At 38.6% G+C, this 21,835-nt stretch overlaps 1 protein-coding gene across 1 annotated transcript; it reads left to right on the forward strand.

Annotated features, from left to right (window-relative positions):
* Positions 1-3,865: 3,865 nt before the first annotated feature.
* MAT1A (methionine adenosyltransferase 1A) lies at positions 3,866-20,946 on the forward strand. Its single transcript, XM_005520474.3, has 9 exons — positions 3,866-4,211; positions 10,886-10,963; positions 11,443-11,565; positions 13,178-13,290; positions 14,893-15,036; positions 15,739-15,957; positions 18,900-19,082; positions 19,593-19,726; positions 20,185-20,946. Exons 1-9 carry the CDS (start codon positions 4,118-4,120, stop codon positions 20,285-20,287), a joined length of 1,191 nt encoding a protein of 396 aa, XP_005520531.1. The 5' UTR covers positions 3,866-4,117; the 3' UTR covers positions 20,288-20,946.
* The last annotated feature ends 889 nt before the right edge of the window (positions 20,947-21,835 follow it).

Consider the following 21,835-nt stretch of genomic DNA (forward strand, 5'->3'; position numbering starts at 1 on the left):
TGAAAAATTGTTTCACAGGCATTAATTAGGAGTAAATTCCTTGCATGAAGTGAGAATAAAATAGCCAAATAAGAAATATAAACCATTTGCCTGTTAAACAGATAACTTGGTAAAATCATATCTGAAAATAAAGGTGAGAGAACAAAACAGAAGCATTTAGGAAAACACCTTCCTACATATTATTTGTATTTATGAAGTATTTCTGTATATTACTACACTTAAGCATGTTTTGGTTCTTTAATGTAGTGGAATTGTAATTTTAAGCTAATGTAGTAAAAGTGTGTGATCTCTACATATCGTTATCCTTAATATTTGAAAGATATGATAATAGAGCTTAAGAAATAGTCTTCCCATAACTGATTCTATTGATAGAATCCTCACTCAAAAGAAGTCACAGTAAAGTTACCACGGTGGTGAAACTGTGTGAGTGAAGGAGCCTGTACTGCTTGCTGGGGAAAGCTTGATTCTCCTGCAGCTGAAGTGAGGATGCCTGTCTTAGAGATACCTGCTTTCTTCTTTCCCCTTCTGCTGTCCTAGTGTTTTGTCTGTAATTTATTAGCTCAAACTTGTTTTCTCACTTCTACAGATATCATTCAGCCATGTAAGCTCCATTTTCAGTGGTTTATAACCTGAATGGGATAGCAGTAGTGACAAGAAGCGAGATGGAAATGCACAAATAAAAGGAGAAAAGAAAAAAAAAGGAAGAAAAGGAAATGTGTTTAACTAAATGAATATAAGTGAGACAAAATGAGGGAGGGGGAGAAAGGCAAATAAATGTAGAAAAGGAGAAAATGAGCAGGTAAAACAATGTGATGAGAATGATCGGTCTAGGGTCAAGACAATTTATCAGTCATCTTTCTAGAGAATCAGCACCATCAATAGCAATAATTCATAAAAGTTTTTGTCAGTTAAGTCTTGTTCACTGATTTCCAGGGCTTTCTCAAGGCCACAGTAAATCTCTGCCTTCTTGTTGATTTTCGTTATATGAACTAGAAGAAGGGTGGTCTTGCAGAACTGTTGTGAGCAAAAGCAGCAAAACTATCGGATGGTGCCAAACACGAAGACTCTTACAGTCAGTAGAAAGATTTGCATTGCTATTCCAATTGAAACAGTGGTTTCAATTGACATTATGGACAATACAGAGAAGTACAGAGGGGCAGTGTTGTTTTTACATCAAGTTTTTTTCTGTCTTTAGCCTCATTTTAAAGCACAGGAGTCATACTGATTTGGAAGATTTCATCAGTAGGTATCTTCTGGCTCAAGATTGTAGAATATGGTCAAAAGATGATACAATGATGGACAATACATGAATTATAAAAAAATTTACAGAGAAACTTTATTAGGGTTCAGTCCAGGTGAGTATGGCAATAAAATTAACAGAAAATTTGGAATCCTGTTACACTGAGTGATGAGTCATCATCAATAAAATGGAATAAGGAAAAATGCTGATATCATTCATTCTCTAAGTATCATCCTTTTTTTTTTTTTTCATAGACAGAAGTGCTATGCCAAAAAGCCATGATGGTAAAGCACTATCTTACCTTTTTACAAATATTTAAAAAGTCAAATTGTCTGGGAAGGGAAGCCAGATTAAACATTACATAACCCTACAATGCTTTAGCATTGGTCACAGATGTCCCAGAAGAGAATATGCTGAGGTGCTTCATGGTCGTAAAGCAAATGTACTGCTCTTGATAGTAAAATCACAGCTGGAAGAAGTTCAAATTGGAGGTTTTACACAAGTTAATGTGAAATGCAGCTGGGCAACAATCCTGGAGTACTAGTACTAGGGAGGTTTTTAATGAAATAAAAATGACTCCAAAGGTCACAAGGCCCAGTGTATTTAACTAGACAGAAGCAAGTCCAAAAAGAACTGTGAAAGCAAAATAAGCAATGGTCCTGCAAACTCATTCCTCATGTATGTCAAATACTTGTGCTCTTCAGCATTTTGAGAGCTTGTGGGTTTTTTATTTTTATATGTGATAAGAGGATTATGTGAGAGGCCTGCATTCTCCTGAAGTGTTACCTTAAAAACATGAGTGCTGGTTCCCAAAATACAATTTCTCTCTTAAGTGGCATGGAAAACCAAGAAAAAGCAAAACCAGAAGCAAGGGAGAGTGGAACACACAGGCTGATGAAAAGCAGTCTTGTTTGCTTTTGTTGTATGATTTGTTTGTAGAATCAGAAAGAAAATACATACAAAAAGCGCTTTTTGTTTCATCCATTCCCATTGTGTCTTTTGGTGCCTCCATAAGGAAGAAGAAAACATTTACATTTAAGAATGAGCGCTTATCACTGGTGTTATTTTACTTTAAAAGTTAATATAATTTTTGAGTGTTACATATTAACTAGGTTTAATATGGTTAGTTACTCTTTGGTTTTATATATTTTTTTTTTTTTTACAAATTGTATTTTTCTGGGTGGTGTTAATGTGTAATTTATTCAAGCTGGGATACTGTCTTCATGTCAGTGGGGTGACCACAGTTTACTGTGCCTCGTAATGTGGCACCTCGTAATGCTGTGCCTTGTAGTGTGTATCTGATGTGTGAATTTGTGGAATTTTTTAGGTGCAACCAGTGCTCATCATTCCATGAGATGAATTCTGTACAATAGAAGAGCAAGAGAGGGTATTTGAAATGAACGATTGCATGATGATGATAATTAGAGAGGAGCCAATGCTGCAGCAGATTACTGGTGAACATTCACAGGCATTGGTTATTGTTTTCAGGAATGTAGGCAGAAAGTGAAAAATCTAATGAATTCTTACATAAATATGTAGCAGTGCAGAAATTTGAATGCAAGGAACCATCTTGAGGATATAACAACAACAACAATAACAACAGTAACAATAACAACAAAACAACAGCAACAACAATAATAATAATATTGGCTAAGGTTTTGAAGTAAACTAAGTTTTTAAACTGAAGAGTGATAAAGAATTCCCTTTTTTTGTAGACTGGTGCTTTGGTTAGGAATTGATACTATAATGGTTTTTGTAAAGTAAATAAGGAAAATTACAACTATTGATAATGGTGCAGAAGTGGTGGGCATTTTGTGGATCTGTCCCACAGGTATGTTTATTTGTTTTTTATATACTCACTTAAAGACACAAATACCCATTAAATGCCCTCTTCCTTCATTCCTGACATACCATCAGCATATTCCAGACATGAGTGATCTGACTAGAAGAAATTCTCTGCATCAGAACCGATCACTGAGTTCTGAGATGTGGCAGTTGCTGTATTTCTAAGGGTTATGGAATATAATATAGGAATATGATACAAATATAGAATTAAAATGGACCTGAATTAATAGAAGAAAGGATAGGGGAAAAGAAAGGCAAAAGCTGAAGGGTGAGCTCTGTGTAGCAGACTGTGAAGCAGCCGTGGTGCTAGATCTTATCAGATGTTTTGTCTCTCAAACCTGAGAAAATGAATGAAAATGAAAAAAAAACAATTCGCAAGGGAATTCTAGTTTTCTAGAAATGAAAAAGTAAAAGGAAAATATGGTTATATGATGCAGAGCAAATTTCTTCTAGTCTTTCCTTATGAAAGACGTGTGTTTACACATTTTGTATCTATCCCTGCAAAACCACAACACAGAGTTGGAAGTACACCATAGATCCCAGAATCAGGGGAGAGCCAAAGAGAAAAGCAGCTGATCTGAACTGTCACTAGCACTCCTGCGTTACTTCATGCTCGGCGGAGCTGCTAAGATAACCAGTCTTGCACAGGTTGGCTCCAGAGTGTTTCCAAGAACTGAGTTAATTAGTGAAGTATCCTAAAGTTAACTAACTCCCCTGCCCAGAAATGGGCTCTTCCATTTTCCTCACATGATTATCTGGGCACTTACACTTTTCCATATATAGGAGCAGCTCAGGGACTGACAGATCAGGCTAGGTAGGGATACAGACTTCAGGCACATGCATACTCCTTGCATGCAGGCACGGATGCAAGCACATGCTGCTCTCACACACTGAAATTCGAGTTAGCCCTAGAGGTAGTAAGTGAAGACAGCCATAGACCTGCTGATAAAGAGCCTTTTTAAACAGAAGGCACTAAAGGTAGAGTTCTTCAACCACCATTTATAATAATCCACCAGGAAAAGCATCACAGCCATGAATGGGCCAGTGGATGGTTTATGTGATTACACGCTTGATGATGAAGGGGCTTTCATGTTCACATCGGAGTCCGTGGGAGAAGGACATCCAGGTAAGAAGCCAGCTCTGGTAAAAGTCCAAAAAGTACAATATTTTCATTTGAGGTGTTTTAAAAGCCTAAAGAGGAATTCACCTGGTGTTAATCTCACTGGAGAAGTTAAGTGTAACAGGGTGTTTTCCTACTTTATTTCTACAGGACTTTGTCCATACAGACTGTAGAACTGCTATAACTAGAGTGCTTCCAACAGGAGCTTATGTGCTTTTGCAGGGTGTGTGTTCAGCTGAGGAAGGCAATGAGGTTTCTGGTTGCTGCTTCTTCCTTTTCATCTAAATTTCTTTCAGTATTCCTGTGGAGACACTAGTGTATCTCTGACAGGCTCAAGTTTCACATATGGATAAGAATGCATTGCTTGCTTCTCAGGTTCCATATCATTATGGGCTCTGTGAAACTGTCCAGCACACATGAGTGCTCTAAGACTGTCACCCATGACAGGAATATCCCCAAGTAGCCTATCATAGAGCCTTTTTTTAGTGGTCCCGGCAGCTGTACGTGGCAAAGTCACCAATTTTCCCCCCGCCTCCCACCCCTTTCCATCATCTGATGCAATATATGGAATTGCTTAAGCAAAGAGTGGACAGTTATTTGCTAAACTTTATGTATGGTCAGCAGAGATTAGTTCAATTTTATTGAAAACAAATATTCATCCACCATAAACATACACCTTATGTCAACAGCAACTGTTCCCTCAAGTGAGGCCGGGGGACAATGGGCTATTTGATGTCCTGAAAAGTGTATTTGTTTTAGGAGCCTATTTGGTGGCCTGTACTTTCTGCTGTAATAAGGCTTTTCAGGTCTGTATTCATGTTATGTGGGTAAATCATAAATGGGTGGCATGGTTTTACAGCGGAGGATAAAATGGTCAGCAATGAGAACTTTATAATTTATACTCTTCTATATGAACTTATTACTACAGATCAAGTCCATGGCTGATGCAATTGAGTACATCTCCATCAATGTGAAGGCAACTACATCAGGTTAAACCAGTTTGGGTTCTTTCTGATGTAACACAGTCAGAAAATGACAGCCACGTTTTGTCCTTGGAACGTATGTCCCATGTCAAATTTATATATAATTACATCCAGTGCCTGTAGTGCTATGTAGTTTCATGGGAAAAATAACATAATACAGTGTGGTAATTTTACATGGATGATGTTATTTCCCAAGACAACTGGTCACAATTTATGCTACTCTAATCATTATTTTTTCATCATCTTGGGGCAATAACAGGGAAGTCTCAGAGCAGAGAGTTCAACTGAGTCCCCAGATTTAGCTTTGTCCCTTGGTTTTCCTTCCTTTACCAGTCCTCTCTTTATCTTGTTTCTTGTTTTAGAATTTGGCCAATTTTTTAGTTCTTTTTCACATTCCCTCCTTTATTTCCAAACCCTCTATTGGCCCTCAGTAGCCTTCTTTTAAGCCCCATGGATGTTACTCTCCTCCGGTGCTGAAATACTAGGCAGGCCCTTGAGAAACACAGTTACCACGTGGATATCTTGCTGGGTCTCTGGCTACTATGAGATACAAAGTACCAACCTGGGAGGTTTATTTTAGAGTCAGAGGAAAGCTGAGATTTACCTGTGGTGTTTTAAAGGCTGTGATGATTATACTTTCTTAAACAGACTAGACCTTCACACAGGGTACTGAAAACCCTGATGCCTATGACAAAGGGAAGATAGAGATTTTCCAGATCAAAGGAGGACAGGCTGGCAGTAAGTAACTCTGGGTTGTCCTGTAAATTCTTTTTTCCTGAGCATCAGCAATGGATCTCAATCATCTCACTGATAGCTCTGGCTCCTGACAGTAAATTGATCACCCCTACATCCTGGCCAAGCCCCGCTTTTCCCCTCTGTGGTTTTGCACAAGAGGTGTAGACATGCCATTAGGATTTTATCACCCAGGAAAATCTTGGCTATTTCTTAAAATGAGGCCCAGTGCCTGAGGCTGTAGTTGGGCTTCTGATGTTATCTGTAGCAATAGAATTTTATTGTGAGTTTTGGTTTCCTCTGTTTATACAAAATGGCTAATTTGTGTGTTCTTGATTATTTCTCTTCCGTATGTGAATTTTGCTAGAGGGTATTATGTGAAGTAAAGGTCCTGAACCAGATCTTTGTCTGGTGGAAATTTGAATTGTTCTGATTATATTTAATGTCTGATTATATTTAATGGAGACCTTCTTAATGCACAAAGCAGGAGAAATTACGTGCTTATTTATTTGAGTGTACAGAGAACTGCCTTGTGTCTGTACAATGCCCAGAGCTGGCTGTCACTGAGAAGTCCAGATTCCATAGAAGCAAGAAGTAGCTGTCAATAATTAACCTACAGGTATCACCTGTGCTCCCCAAAGACATTATAGAAGACTGTTTATGCCATCTTCTCACTCCAGATTCTTCAAAATCCCCTGGGTATAACATTTGGGAATTCCTTTCAGATCTTAAATCATTTAGTCATTTAGTGGTATAAATTCCAGACTCTCTGAAGACTTACACATGACTTCTTCCTTTCCATATAATAATAAAAGCACACAGACAGAAGCATGAAAAATACATTTTTTTTTTTTTTGGTAGCTGTATTTTGTCACTGCTCCATTTCCCTTAGTCCAGTAGTGTCTGTCATGCTGCACAGCTTTCTTGGTGCTTTGAAAAACATTGTGTGTTTCTGTGAGACACAATGTTGTACAGATGTCAAACCACCAAAGAGTAATTTCTTCCCCTATCTGATGTGGCTTCAGGTGGAATTGGCTGCAAACTGACTGCCATTCAGTTTTCCAGAAAGTATCAAGAAATCTCTTTAAAAATATAAGACCAAACATCTTCTAAAAGCACCCTCATCTTTTCAACCATATTAAAAGCATATGTTTATCTTGCAGATATTCACAGAAAAAAAAAAAAATGAAGAAAAATCCCCCCAGAAAATGCAGATCTGTCCAGCATGTCTTATATCTAAGATTATATATACTTAATGATACACATGATGCTTCAGTAAACTGTGCAGTGAACAAGGAAAACAGATGTACAATGCATTTGAACACTGCTAATATTGCAGTACTACTGCAGTTATCAACAAGCACTCCTCAAGGGTTCCTTAAAATAGGAAAAATGTACAGCACAATACAGGTATTTGAAGTCTTTCTAGTGAAAATCTTTTGTTGGAAAGCTGATTTTTCCATGAAATGCTTATGATAAGTATCTGCATTTCTTCCCTGTTTAATTTTGTTTTTTACCAGAAAACTGAGAATTGCTCAGTTTGTCATATTTTGAATATAAAAATTTACATTCTAGTTTAATTTTTTTCTGTTGATAAAAATAACATATGATTAAAAACACTGAATTTAATGTTGATGATCCCAGGTTTTGAAGAAAACCAACCTTGCCATTTCACGTGTTCAATGTTTATTTTATTTACTATTAAACTATCAAAGGCAGAAGTGTAGCTGTAACTCTTTGTTGTGTTTTGTGGGGCTTTTTTGAATAATTTTTTTTCAGTTTTTAGTGCTGTTCAAAGTTTTTTTCTCTGTGTGGTGAGTCTGTGGAATTGAATTCCTGTGAAGGTTCTCAGGACTTTTGTTAGGCTTTTACATACTCTAGATTCATGTTAGAAACTTATGTCTAACTATCTGGAAAACTGTGAAGTTCCTTCTAATTATCACACATAACCTTTGTTGTTGAACACTTCCTTTACTTCCTAGAATTACAACTGGGATTTTGAGTAGGGTTTATCATCAGCCTCCCTAGACTCATTTTCTGGTTAACAAGAGCTGTTTCATGGCCAGTTGGCATCTCTGTCATAAAGCTGGGCCTGTGGGATGATTTGATTTCAGAAAAGAGTCATGGCTATCCAGTACTTTCCTGCTCAGTCATTTTAGATATCTCTTTTGCAGTATTCATTCTATTGGATAGTAATTAATGACATGAAGGTATGCATGAACTGAATTCTGACCTATTAAATGGTTTTTTAAGATTATAGTGTCCCACCAGAGGTGTTCATTATGCTTTCCCTGTTTCTAAAAAAGAAGAGAAAATAAAAAATAAAAATAAAATGGACAAACTTAACCTCTCACACTTAGCAGATAATAAGAGAAATGGGCCAGCTGAGATGAGAAATTTAAATAACATAATGAAGGGTGCACAAAGCCTGCAAAGCATTGCTAAAAATAGAATGCCCGGTTTTATTTAACACCAGAGACCTTTACTAATAGACATGCCTTTAATTTAATGCATTAATCAGCCAATCACCCAGCTGGATTTCTCTTTCCTGTCTTGATAGACATATCTGTATCTGGATTTGGATCTAGCTGCACTAGAACTGCTGGTTTTTGCATCAACAATCAGATATCACGTGTATTATCAAACTGATTTGCCTCAGACTATTTGAATGTAAAGGTATGCTCCAAGTATGGTAGATTTAATTATATTAATCTATTATTTTAATTTATTAGGGTCTCACATAGATGTTAAAGATCAGAAGGGATCTCCAAAATATAACGTGATCTGACCTTCATACATAGGTAATAATATTTCATGCAAGAGTTCTTCAAACAAGCGAGTAAATGGCAGTTGGATTTCATTCATACCTTTTAAAAAGATATCAAATTCTCATGTAAGCATTTGAAAGAATTCTGCATGCCTCTAGATGAAGGGTTTCCATGGCTCTCACTCTTTTCATATTTTCCTTTTTCAATCTTTATCTGTGTCTTTTTAACTTTCATTTATCAACTGTAGTTACATTATTTCCCACCAGAATAAAAACCAAAAAACAAACACCTTTTCTCTGAGCACAGTATTTTTAGGTTCTTAGGGACCAGGATGTCAATGCATGTAGGGGTTTCCTCTGGTAGTCTGCCTTTCTTTCAGCCTTTCAGAACTAGATTGAGTTTGATTGATTTCATCCTGTAAGATAGACTTTTCTGATTTAGGGCATTCCTCTCATTCTGTCCTAAACCTTCCCACAGCTTCTTAGCACCCTTCTTGAGTGTTTTGGCAAGAATGCGAATGATACCCCTAAGTGTGCCATATAGGGAACTTAGACATGTGGGACAGTGGCATCTGGTGCAGATGAGACATGCTTCATGTGGAGCAAGGACAGCAATGAAGGTTGTTGATCAAAACTCTGGGAGCTGAAAAAAGACTCCTAAGCAGTCCCAGTCACTAGAGTTTGCTGCTGGGTATTGGTCCTGTACTAAGGAAGCCATTCTAACCCCAGTTGCTCTGTTGTCTCACCCAGCTAACAAAAAATTGTATGTTGTTGTCAATATTTCTTGCTTTTATGCTTGAAAATGTGGATATATTTCCTTATAAAAATGAAAACTCTGAAGAGAGCAAGCAAAGATACTTTTTAATCACTCCTGCCACCTTTGTACTCAGGTTTGCTAAACAAGGTCCAGTTGGATGTCTAATTGAATTGCAAGAACAGTGTCTGATTCCTGTTTGGTAATAATTGTCCCAAATTTAGTAATCCATGTACAGTTCTTGCAAGGCTGAAAATTCCAACGCAGCCTGCATTTGCTAATTGTCTTTTGTGTTCATTCTTTTTGTGTTGAAGTGGTGAGAGGGGAGTGAATATGGGAGATAAGATCATCAGAATCACATTAGTTCTCCAGTCCTTGATTTGTCCCTCTTAGCTAAATGTACACCTTCTCCATGAAAATAAGTGAGAATTTATTTTGACTTGAGCTTAAGTGTTTTAAAAGCTTCTAATGACAGACTCTTACAAAACATTGCTTTCCAACAGATCGCGTTGCACACAGCAAGGCAGGAGATTAATTAATTTTGCCACATAGCTTGTTATGTCAAAATCTAAAAGCAATACTTGACCTTTTTTTTTAAGAACAATAAAATTAAATTATATAAGAAAATTAACCATTTTCATGCAGAAGACATTGCTATGGGTGCTGCCCTTTTGTGTACATTAGATTAGCTAGATTATTTGATTAAGATTCAATGTGTTTTTTAAAGATTAGAAAAGAAAGAAAAAGATAATATATTTTTATGACAAACTTGAGCTGAAGCCTTTGTATTTGGCATGTAACTAAAGGTTTACCTCAGGCAAACTTCAGCTGGTAACCCCTTCTTTGCTTCTGTGCGTGTATTCCCTGTGCTGCCTTAGGTGGGTTGCTGGGATTATTAGGAGGTGACATTGCCAGATGGTAGGAAGCAGTGACAAAAAGCAACCCCAAAACCACTCCTCCACTGAGCTGTGCATTGTCTCTATTAATCTAAACATTTTCTCAGGCTTTACCACGAGTGTTGGTCAGGTACTTTCTGTTGTAACTTTCTGTTGGGGCAATGGAAGTTGGTGGTGGAACATCGCCGTTCCATTAGAACACCACGGGTTTGCAGAGAAGGTGGTGCTACAGAAGGAGAAAGCTGCAAGAAAAACTTCTTAACCTCTCAGGTTATTCTGTCCATTGCACACTTGTTTCACATCTAAGGGGAGAAAACTACAGATGAAGTTCTGGTTAGTTAGTTTACACTGGTAGGTAAATTCCCCATTGTGCCTACTGAGTTTGCTGGAAGGATGATTAATATAATCTTTCTATTTAGCTACCTTAAATATGCCAGTAATACACAATAAAAGAATTCCTTTCTGAAATACCTGCTGAAAGTGATGCAAACAGTCCATGTTTTGTATTGAGTGGTGTGGTTTTGAATCACAGCTTTGATGTCTTGCAGATAAAATCTGTGATCAAATCAGTGATGCTGTACTAGACGCCCATCTCAAACAGGACCCGAATGCCAAGGTTGCTTGTGGTAAGTTGTTTGCTGTTTTGCTTTAAGTTGTCACACAGTCACATTCTTTTCTAGGATGTTTGCAAAGACCTAGCTCATTTCACTCTCCAAAAAGATGTAAGAATTTCAGTTTTCAAGAGGAGAGATGAGAAGAAGCAGAAGACTAAAACCCAAGCAGGCTGTAGAAGAGTAGAGCCATTGATTTTGTGTGTAGACTGAATTGAAGAAATAGGTCTTCATATCACTGAATCATGCTCAGTGTTTTGAGTTTCCTATTTGTAAGTTGGACATATTAGTTTTTTCCTTGCTTTCAGACAGATGGTGAATATGAAAATATTTTTTTATAGATGGAGTTATAATGCTAAAAATATGGATAGAAAGGATTTACATGGTATACATCCGATAGGTCTCTCAAAATCAGCATCATCACAAACACAGTTCTTTGTCTTAGTGGCTGGCTTATTCTGCTATTGTAATCCTGTTTTCATCTCTCTTTTCAGAGACAGTATGTAAGACAGGAATGGTGTTGCTCTGTGGAGAGATCACCTCTCGTGCTATTGTGGATTATCAGCGAGTTGTCCGAGATGCAATCAGACATATTGGCTATGACGATTCAGCTAAAGGTTGGTGGAAAAACTCATGAAATTGTGGAAAAGTAAGCAATAGGCAGCTGCAAAACAGGTCTGTCACCACATCTATACAGGGGCTTTAGCAAGCCTGATACAAACTGAATATGCTATGTGAAAGCTACACTTTCTGGCTTTATCCCAGTAAGTAAAAACCTTTTATTAGTTAAAACTGAATTGGGAGTAGGCAGACTATACTTTGAACTGTGGTATTTGGCCACACTAGTTAACTGCAACTTGAACTACCACTCCTCCAAACTTGCAAGAACTTGACTCCTGGTTTTCATCTGGCAAGCTGATTGTTGCATCTTGGTGCAAAAGAGAGAGAAGAAATCTGGTCCATTTCATTGTACCCTTGTATTTTTGTATTGCAGTAGCATTTAGAATTCCCAGGTGTAAAGCTGTCACTGCTTTGTTAGCTCTGAATATCTCCTTTTACACTGAGCAGTGTGTGGTCCAGACCCAAGTTGTGAGGTATGCAAATGATAAAAAAGACAAAATGCTCTCCGCACCAGACACATTTCACTTTCTGATTTGCATGTATCTGTTTATATTGTAGAAATATTCCAAGCATTCTGTTACAGTGAAGGGTATCTTTAAAGAGTTTTCAGTTAACAAGTTGTTTACTGCAGTCCTTTGATTGCAATTGAATTTGCAGGAGGTTGTGGTAGGAGAATATTACAGCAGCTCAGCTGCAGGTTGCCTCCACCATCACACAACAGCAGTGATTTCAGAAAACACAAGCAAATCTATGAGGTCATAAATCTCCTTATTATCTAAATTGCCGTCAATGATGAGGGGAGATTCAGTAACCCAGTAAAAAACAATTTCTAGAAGTAAAAATAAAGCCCTTTATGTACAGAAATACAATTTTCTTCTCTACATAGTCTACTGAAAAGAGGTTGAAGAGCATTCAAGTGGATCATGATCATATGGACGTGTATATATGTTGTACTGGCTGAACATGAGTTTGGTCAGCAGCTGTCAGTAGCTACAGTTCTAGGAAAGGTTGGATTTGGAGAGAAGCAAGTTACTATTTATATACCTAGGAACAGGTGGGAAATTTTGCCACAATCTTCTGTAAGTCTTTCAATTTCTTTTTTAAAACTTTTAGTCTTGGAAAGTCATGTACATTCCCATTTCCAGATTTGTTGTGAAACCTGAATCTGGTGGTTTTCTGTTTGTGGTTCATGCAAAGTCCCATGAGAGATTTAGGTATGGACACTGCTTCATAAATAATGTGGTGGAGAGCAGAGTCTTCAGTTGCTGAAAAACTCAGTTTCTGGGAATTCATGTAGAGGGTTTTATTTGTATTCATTTGGGAGAAGCTCATTATTTACCTTTTTGACTACTTCTACAGATTCATAATCTGAACTGGCTTGGCACAGGGAGAAAGAATAGCCAGTAACAAGCAAGAAAGGCAACCCTATATATCCCACCCTATCCTAAAACAGGTTTCAAGTGTGGTATTGACAAAAATTTTGCTAAAAAATAACAGTTTGGTTTTGAGTTCTGAATGTGGTATCCTTCAGAATAAAATTTTGTCCTCTAGTTCCATGTGAATTGTGACAGAAAAAGCTAATTCACTGCTATTCTTTTTTCTAAATAGGCTTTGACTACAAGACTTGCAACGTTTTAGTGGCACTGGAACAGCAGTCACCTGACATTGCCCAAGGTGTTCATCTACACAGGAATGAAGAGGATGTTGGTGCTGGAGATCAGGTAGACATAGCAGCACATCTAAAACACCAAAGCTGTTTTAATGGAAAAAGATTACTCCATCTTAATGACCTATTTTTTATGTCAAAACCCATGCCAAAGTATTTCCACACTTCTCTTTACCCCAGAATAAACCCCATAATTTTACTAAAGCCATTGTAGGTTCCTTGAGGGCAGATTTTTGTCTGGTGTTGTTTTAGAACTCCAGGCAAATCAGGAGAGCTCTGGCAGTTTGTAGTAGCTGAGGAGGTTCCCTTTAAAACTCAGCAAAGGTTTTTTGCTTATGTATTTCATGTTTTTGTTGTGTAGCTTTAGGTTCATCAGACCATTCATCTTGCAGCCAGACCTGCCATGTAACATGGAATAAACAAAGAATCTTTTCACATTCAAAGAGCTGTTGAGATTTTGTGCAGCAGAAAATTGGGTGATGTTTCATCTGCTGTCAGCATTAGTACAGTAAATACCAGAGTACTTTTATTTCTCACTTATTCCCAGAGGCAGCTCTTGTAGTAGGAGTTCCATGTAATTAAGGCTGTCCAAACTGTGTTTCTCTGAGCTAAAGAACACATGTAGACATTTGTGGTGTGTTCCCAAGAGAGAGATACTAACATAAAAACTGCATAATGTGATTGATGCCATATGAGTGAATTTAACATTCACTAGTTATCATTAAAAGTAATATCTAGTTCATACCAGTGCTGTTGGGAACGGTAAGTGCAGGTATCAGAGTCCAGGAGCCAAGCAAATATTGTTGAAAAAATCCCTTGAGGACTAAATTAAAATGCTTTTCTGCTGTCATGGGGGCATAATACTACATAAGATGAAAAGAGATTTGACTTCCTTTGACACTTTGATGGCCTCAATTTCCATTTGATTCAAGTACCTTCCTGCTTCATTTTCCTTTTTTTCCTTTTTTTTTTTTCTCCTCAACATATGATGGTTGAGGAGAAAGAAAATGCTGCTCTATTTAGCCAATGATAATCTGATACATGATTACAGGGAATATGAATGAATTATAAAAGTAATATCTAAGAGTATAAATATAAATATAATATATAACAGTAGAAGCTGTGCCTCTAAGCATGTGGCATTGAAAAATCTGAGGCAGGTGCCTTAAACTGTTGAAGGGTTTGTCCTTCATGGAGTACTCACACCCCATGCCACTGAAATTTCAGATGTGAGCTGCAATAAGTGTGTCTGTATTCATACATAAAAGCCTCTGGAACATTTCCAGGCTACTGAAAACATCTTTCCCATGACAGAATAGACCTGAAATGTTTTCTCCAGCAGACTTTTTGATTTTTTTTTTTTTCTGTGAAGGAACCTATTTGGTTTTTTCTCAGAAATGTCTTCATTTTTTTGTCCAGGTTTCTAGCTCAACATGTCAGCCTTCAGGCTAGTGAAAAAATTCTGGGAGCATAGTCTGCTTCTCATTACACTGTAACATGTTGGAGCCTGATGCGAGTTTTTGCTTCTTGCACTGTGATGTAAAACAGTAGAAAGCAAACCTGTGGATACTGCTGACTCTTTTCTTCAGATGAAATCTCATTGCCTTTGGTTGTGGTGCCTTTAACAGTGATTAAAGTATGTTCTCTCCTCCTGTAGGGTTTGATGTTTGGCTATGCAACAGATGAGACAGAAGAATGTATGCCTCTAACAATTATTCTTGCTCACAAACTGAACGCCAGGTTAGCCGAGCTGAGGCGCAGTGGAGAACTCCCTTGGCTGAGGCCTGACTCTAAGACACAGGTAAACACTGCAAGGCATTGTCCAGAAAGCTGGAAAGCAACACCTTTTCCTTCCAGAAATACTGACTGTTTTTGAAGACAGCAGTTCATGTGTTTCAGCCTATCAGGATAACCTGCAAGTAGCAGATAAAGCTTTTCCACTGCTTGTGACGTTGTCTCCTGGACTGCTGGAAAATGGTTAACTTGTCTCAGAGCACTCCACCACCTGCCAGTGGAGGGACATTTAACCCTTCCGAACTAAAGTGGTTTGTGCTTGATGGAAAAGTGACGTCCAAAGAGTTTATTTGTATTTAGGGGTTCAGGCTGACATTTTCAAGATGCACTAAGAACATAAATTTCTGAGGCTTGAGATTTTTGAAGGAAATCCTACATGAAAGACACATTTTGGATGATTTCATAGAGAATCAAGCTGTCTTCATTGAGTTAGGGTTTTCCTGGGTTTTTTTAGCTTTTTTTGTTGTTGTTGTTGTTGGGCTTTTTTGTTTGTTGTTTTTTTCTTTAGGATAGCAGAAATGCAGTGGGGAATTAAGTAAGCTTCATTTCTCATACCCTGGCATTGCTGTTGGCAGGGATCACTCTAATGTCAGCACTGCCATTTTGCTCCAGTGCTGCTTTCAGAATAGCCCACGTGACGTTTGACAAATTCCTCCATCACACTGACAGCAGCTTTGCTGTTTCTCCCCGCTGTCGCCGTGTCCCTCAGGTGACGGTTCAGTACATCCAGAAGAACGGAGCAGTGATCCCGGTGCGTGTTCACACCATTGTGATCTCTGTGCAGCACGATGAGACCATTTCTCTGGAGAGCATGCGCAGGACCCTGAAGGAACGCGTGATCCAAGTCGTTGTCCCCGCAAAATACCTGGATGACAAAACCGTTTATCACCTTCAGCCTAGCGGACGTTTTGTTATTGGAGGGCCTCAGGTTTGTATTATTTTGGTGGTCTTACGAGCTTGCCTTTCACTGTATGTGTGGCTTCAATGCTTGGATTTTTGCATCTCTGTCCCAGGGTAAGGAGCAAGCTGCCCAGTGGAAGATTTTTCCTGCAGCTGGATGTGGGAGAAGGGGCCAGGGTTTCACATTTCCCATGCCAGAGTAACCTTTGAGGGCCTGGTGATGCTGTACATGTGTTGTCACCAGGCAGGCAATCCAATCTTCCATTGCATGTAGAGTGTAGAGCCCAATTCTGGGTTTCCTCAAACCCTCTGGGGACCAGCACTGAGTGACACCAGCAGTCCTTTCTCACAGGAAGCACTTCTTGCAGAGAGATGGACAAGAGAGAAGATTTACTTCTTTAGAGTGACCCTGGTTTTCATATCTGAATACTCTCACTGTTTGGCCTGACACCAGTAAGAGCCAAAGGTGCTCATCCCTCCTGAAAATCATCCCCAACAGGCTTCTTATGGTGAGAAAATAAATGCTTCTTTTACTTTTAGGCAATGCAGGAGACAGGCTTTATCATTTGATCTTGCACTCACAGAGGTCAGGCAGAACTTCCACTCTGTAGGATCAGCAGTTCTGAGATTTAGTTTTTGAAAACAAATTTAGCGTTATGAATGTTTAAATCTTCAGATGGCTTCAGAACTACCACAACAAAATTTCAAAGCTCCTTCCTGAAATTAGGTTCATTTTTACAAGAAATCCAAGCAGAGGGTGTTTCCTCTTTGTTTTTCAATTCATTCACTTACTGGAATTTTCTAGAATTACTTCTAAGGCACTCTGTCTTTTTTTACATTAGTGCCATGTAACAGGTAGGAAGACATTGAGATTTATTATAATTATTGATTCTACAAGAGATGTATTTTTCTGCAGTTGAGTGGGTTTTATCACTGTAATTTTGTGTATCATTGACATCCTAGACCGTGCATAAAAGAGAGCCAAACTTGAGCTGTAACTTAGAGTGAATGCACCAAGGCAGCAAACAAAAAGAAGGCGAAAATTTTTATGTGTGCAGCAAACTGCACCCATTAAAAGTGTAAATCTTTCAGATGTGTACTGAACTGTACATCCATTTAAAAATGCACTATAGTTACAAGTGATAAGCCAGCCAAGAATACCCCTGCTACTCTTGTGCTGGAGCTCTGTTGCATATGTTTGCACATACAAACCGAGGCAAGTCACAGTGTTCGTTTACAGCTTTTTAAACCCAGGCTAAGTTTGCTCAGTATGGGTCAATCTGCCTATGTGTCCATGACCTTACAACTGCTATCATCACTTGTGCAATTTATAATGGCATTGTGGCAACCAGAAAATAGCTATTTCTCCTCTTGACTTTGACAGCTTTAGCTTTCTGCTTATTTTTCAGAAGAGTGTTACTCAGTTTTATTTTTAACAACGCTAGCTGCAGGAAGCTGTCTTACCTCCAGTACAATTCATCTAAGGAAGATACATGTATTTTACTTGGGGTTTTCATCTTATGTTTTTGGGTGTGGTGGGACCTTGAATTCTGGCTATGGCAAAATGAGTAGGTTTGCTGCTGTCATCATTTTCCTACCAGCAATACCTGCTGGTGTGATGAAGACAGACATTACAGCTCATCACAGTGATGCCTTCCACATGCTTTACAAGTGCATTTGTACTTGTTCAGCCCCTTTGAAACAAGATTTTTTTGCCTTTCACATGTCCATTTGTTGTTCCTCTCAGTTCTGCAGCCAAGTCAGAGTGGAACACAAGGTGTTCTCATTCCAACTGTCTGCACCACCAAAAATGAAGGTTTAAGACAAGCAGAAAAACTCAAGGATAAGATCCTTTAATACATGCTCAGCTATCTAAAAATCCAGATCTACATTTCAGTGCTTTCTTAGCAGAATGGAACAAACAGTGCCAAAGGTTTACTTCTGTGTATATGCACAGTCTTTCTAAGAAAAACTTTGACTCCCCAACTGTGTTTGCCATGCAAACATTGCAGCAGTTGGATTTTAGTGACATGATGTTCTGAGGCAAAGAATTTCAAATCTGCCTGCACAGGTGGCAGCGGAATTTAAAATTTGAACATGTTTTCTTTCACACCAGAAAGCTTAAGGATTTAGTAACTTGCAAGGGTCAGACAATTAGACCAGTGCTGATCAGCTAACCCAGAGCAAATGAAAATATGAGGTACTTGTGAGGAGCAATCAGGATAGCTGTAGGCAACTAGAATATTATCTGTACTTCCTTATTAAATATTTTAGAATATTTATCTATTAGTATCTGCTCTTAGAAAGAACTAACCCTTTCCCAATTACCTATGACTGCCTAGTACTCCATGCCTGTTGTGTACAGTTCAAATTAGACTATAAATATTTTGGGGTTAGAAATGCAGTTTTTGGTACAGTCTATATGACAGTCTCTGATACTGCACTGGAAGTGCTGGGCACCAATGTCCATGTAACCATCTATAAGGTATCACTGACATACCTTTGACTGTAAATAAAAAAAAGAATCTACTATTTAATATTCACACAATTTGTGATTTTGACTAAAAGGTACAAAAACCTGGATTGGGTTTTTTTTTTCATATTTTAAACAGTGTGAAATCTCTCAACAGTTCCTTTATGGCACACAGCATTTTAGCTATATCCTCTAATGGTTTGGATACTTAGTAGGTCATTTCTAAACCAAAGTTTCCATATTTACAATTAAAACAGGCAGTGCACGCTGTAGCTATCTGGTTTGCTTGATTAACCAAATAAATTTGTGAGTGACTTGTCTTGAGGATCTGGCTTTAAAGAACAATTACAGCCACTGCTGAGAGAAGTTCATTCCTTCAGCTACCCCCAGCAATGCCTGTGTGGTGAACTTACCCCTTGCTGCAGCGTTCTGAAGGAATGCCCAGCCCTGTTTGGGACTGAATGGATGTGTAATGGACAATTATGTCTCTGGTTCAGGGCGATGCCGGCGTCACTGGGAGGAAGATCATCGTGGACACCTACGGCGGCTGGGGAGCGCACGGCGGCGGCGCCTTCTCTGGCAAGGACTACACCAAGGTGGACAGGTCGGCCGCCTACGCGGCCCGCTGGGTGGCCAAGTCTCTGGTGAAAGCTGGGCTCTGTCGCCGTGTTCTGGTTCAGGTATGGTTTGCCAAGGATGATGCTTTTCCCAAAACAATTTTCCCTTTCTAGATTTTCTTTGAATGCCCATCGAAGGAGCCGCTGTAGTCGAAGTGGTCTTGGTGATGGATTTTTGAAGAAAGGAAGACTTGATGTGCTTGGTTCAAGCCCAGTGTAATGTCACTAATAGCCAGCTGGCTTCTTGAAAATGGAATTTTTCATTTAGCTTTTTGGCTATTTTATTGGCTATTTTTCCAGATATTTGTTGAGCCCCCAACCCTCTGACACTCATTGTCATTGAAATGAGCATGGGGTGACTGGATAATGGAGGAGAAAGTAATCCAGAGGCCTCAGCATTTTCAAAGTTTTCTCTTCTTTTTGTCTACACATACACATTGCACAAATACAAGAAGTGAAGGAGAGGCTTTAGTCTTCACAAGATGATTCCTAAATTAATGCTTTCTTCTGCTCCCCACTGTTGCCCTGAGGTGCTGTGTTTATTGGCTGGCTCAAGTGCCTTTTTTCCCACAGGTTTCTTATGCCATTGGGGTTGCTCATCCGCTGTCTATTTCACTGTTCACTTACGGAACTTCCCAAAAAACAGAGAAAGAGCTGCTGGACATTGTGCACAAAAACTTTGATCTTCGGCCTGGAGTCATTGTCAGGTAAAGAAACACACAGAAAGGAAAATATCCCACTAGTCACATCCAGGAAATGATTTCTTGCAAAATCTTCAGCTGTTACTGAAACTTTGGCCCTTTTTAGTATATGGGACTCAAATAAAACAGCTTCTACATTCCAAGAGCTTTAAGTTACTTTTCCCCAGTAAAAAGGTATATTTTGGTTTACCAAAGGAATTTAAAGTTATTTAATCTTTTCCATTTCAATTAATAATTCTTAATAATTAGGCCTTTTCCTATAGCCCTAAGTACATTAAAGGCATTTAAGTAGTGTTGTCATTATAATTGTCTCCATTGAACGTGTTCATTGGTATGCTTGCATCCCCAGAGCATGCTTGCTTGTCTAAGGGGGTGGGATGGATATCTACATCAGGATTTTAATAGTAGTTATCATAAAGTATCTTATTATGAAAATTTTTTCGTTCTTTTTATTATGCACACAGGGATCTGGATCTAAAAAAGCCCATTTACCAGAAGACTGCATGTTATGGTCACTTTGGAAGACAGGAATTCTCATGGGAAGTACCTAAAAAACTCGTGTTTTGACATTAGTGACATGTCACCTTTTAAAAACAGAAAGGAAGACTGCTAATGATGAGGATGCTTCTGAAAATCAAATTTGACAGCTTTATATTCAACATAAGGAATTTTAGATTTTAAATGGAAAGAAAGAAAAGGTTATTTTCCTGGAAATTGATTTTTTTTAACCCTCAGTGTCTTTCATTATCTAAGATATAATGGACAGAGTCTGTTTTTTAATCAGCATAAGACAACAAAATACAGTTTACTTTTAACTGCTGCTCTGTTGGTTCTTTGGATAAAGACAAAGTGTGACTCAGGTACTCAACCCAAAAGCTGAACCTCAAACCTTTGATGGGCAAAGGTGAAGATGACTTTCCCAACTCTGACTAAGGATCAGCAGATCTGTTGCTTCTAATTAGATAATGGGAAAATCTGGGGTCCAATTTCCTTACTGGAGTTAGCAATGCATTCGGCTGGGGGCTGCTTTGGCAGGAGAAGGCTGAATATCACCTAACAGTATCTTGGCCTCTTTTATAAAAGATGTTAACATACATGTAGCATTTAAATCATCTTCAGTGCATATGTGCCGTTACTGTCGTGTTTCAATTACCTGCGTGTTTGAAACGTAAGTGCTCTCCTATGAAGCAACAATCATAGAATAAAAAGCTTTTTCCTACCATGTATGTAAAGGTGTATCATTTTCTATGTTCATTTTTTTTAATCCTGCTGTAAAATGGTCCATCTCAACTCAGCTGCTTCTACTCTTGTAGGAATTTAGTTTACCAACATAATTGAATTTGATTAGATTTTGAAATTGTAATATGAATTTCCCTGCTAATATGCATATGATCACTCTTGAGTCCTTGTGATTAGTGGAAATTCAGTGAAAAAGTATTAGATTTTTATTTATAACTCTTAGGTTTGTGTTATAGGGTATTTTTTCCTAATGTTTGCTCCCAAGCATCAGGTTTATTGCATGCCTTTCTATGTTGGATGTAAGTTGGGAATAAAATAGCTGAGAAAAAATAACCTCAAAACTTCAGCAAACACACATAGCGTGAGGTTGCGTTTGGACCAGTGCCCCACTGGAGAGCTGGTCCCGGATCAGGGGAGGGGAGTGTGCGCCCAGCTGTAGGGCAGGGTGCTGGCACTCGGGTACCCGGGATGCTCCCGGTGTCTGCCCGGGGCTGCTCCGGTGTCTGCCAGGCCCCTGTGCTCTATTGTCCATGTTCTCTATTGTCCATGTGCTCTATTGTCCCCCACAGTGGCAAACTACTCTTTGCAAATGCCCGTGAGTTAGGCACAGGTTTGTTTAAACTGGGAGACCGCGTTTATCTTCTGTGGTCAGTTTTGTTTGCCAGTAGGAAACAAAAAATGTGAGGGTTGCCTGTGTATGGTCCCAAGAGGGACTTAATGCTTGTAGCCGGCATTCCGATAAATCTGTGCTGGAGAAGTGCTGCCACCCCGTGTTTATCTCCTAAATAAATGTCTTCATACACGGCCTCCTGAACAGATGTGGCGGTGGAAAGAAAGTGACTGTGATGAACATTAAAGAAAAAGCTGCCATTCATT

Source organism: Pseudopodoces humilis, chromosome 9, assembly GCF_049639895.1.
Source record: "Pseudopodoces humilis isolate 2021_Gansu_Grassland_sample_001 chromosome 9, ASM4963989v1, whole genome shotgun sequence".
Lineage (NCBI taxonomy): Eukaryota > Metazoa > Chordata > Aves > Passeriformes > Paridae > Pseudopodoces > Pseudopodoces humilis.

Bases quoted from the DNA above. Each gene is read 5' to 3' on its own strand.
- MAT1A (XM_005520474.3), top strand. From the start codon at position 4,118: ATGAATGGGCCAGTGGATGGTTTATGTGATTACACGCTTGATGATGAA. The intron at 15,037-15,738 runs GTAAACACTGCA...CGTGTCCCTCAG, and splicing joins GGCCTGACTCTAAGACACAG to GTGACGGTTCAGTACATCCA. The intron at 15,958-18,899 runs GTTTGTATTATT...TCTCTGGTTCAG, and splicing joins TTGTTATTGGAGGGCCTCAG to GGCGATGCCGGCGTCACTGG.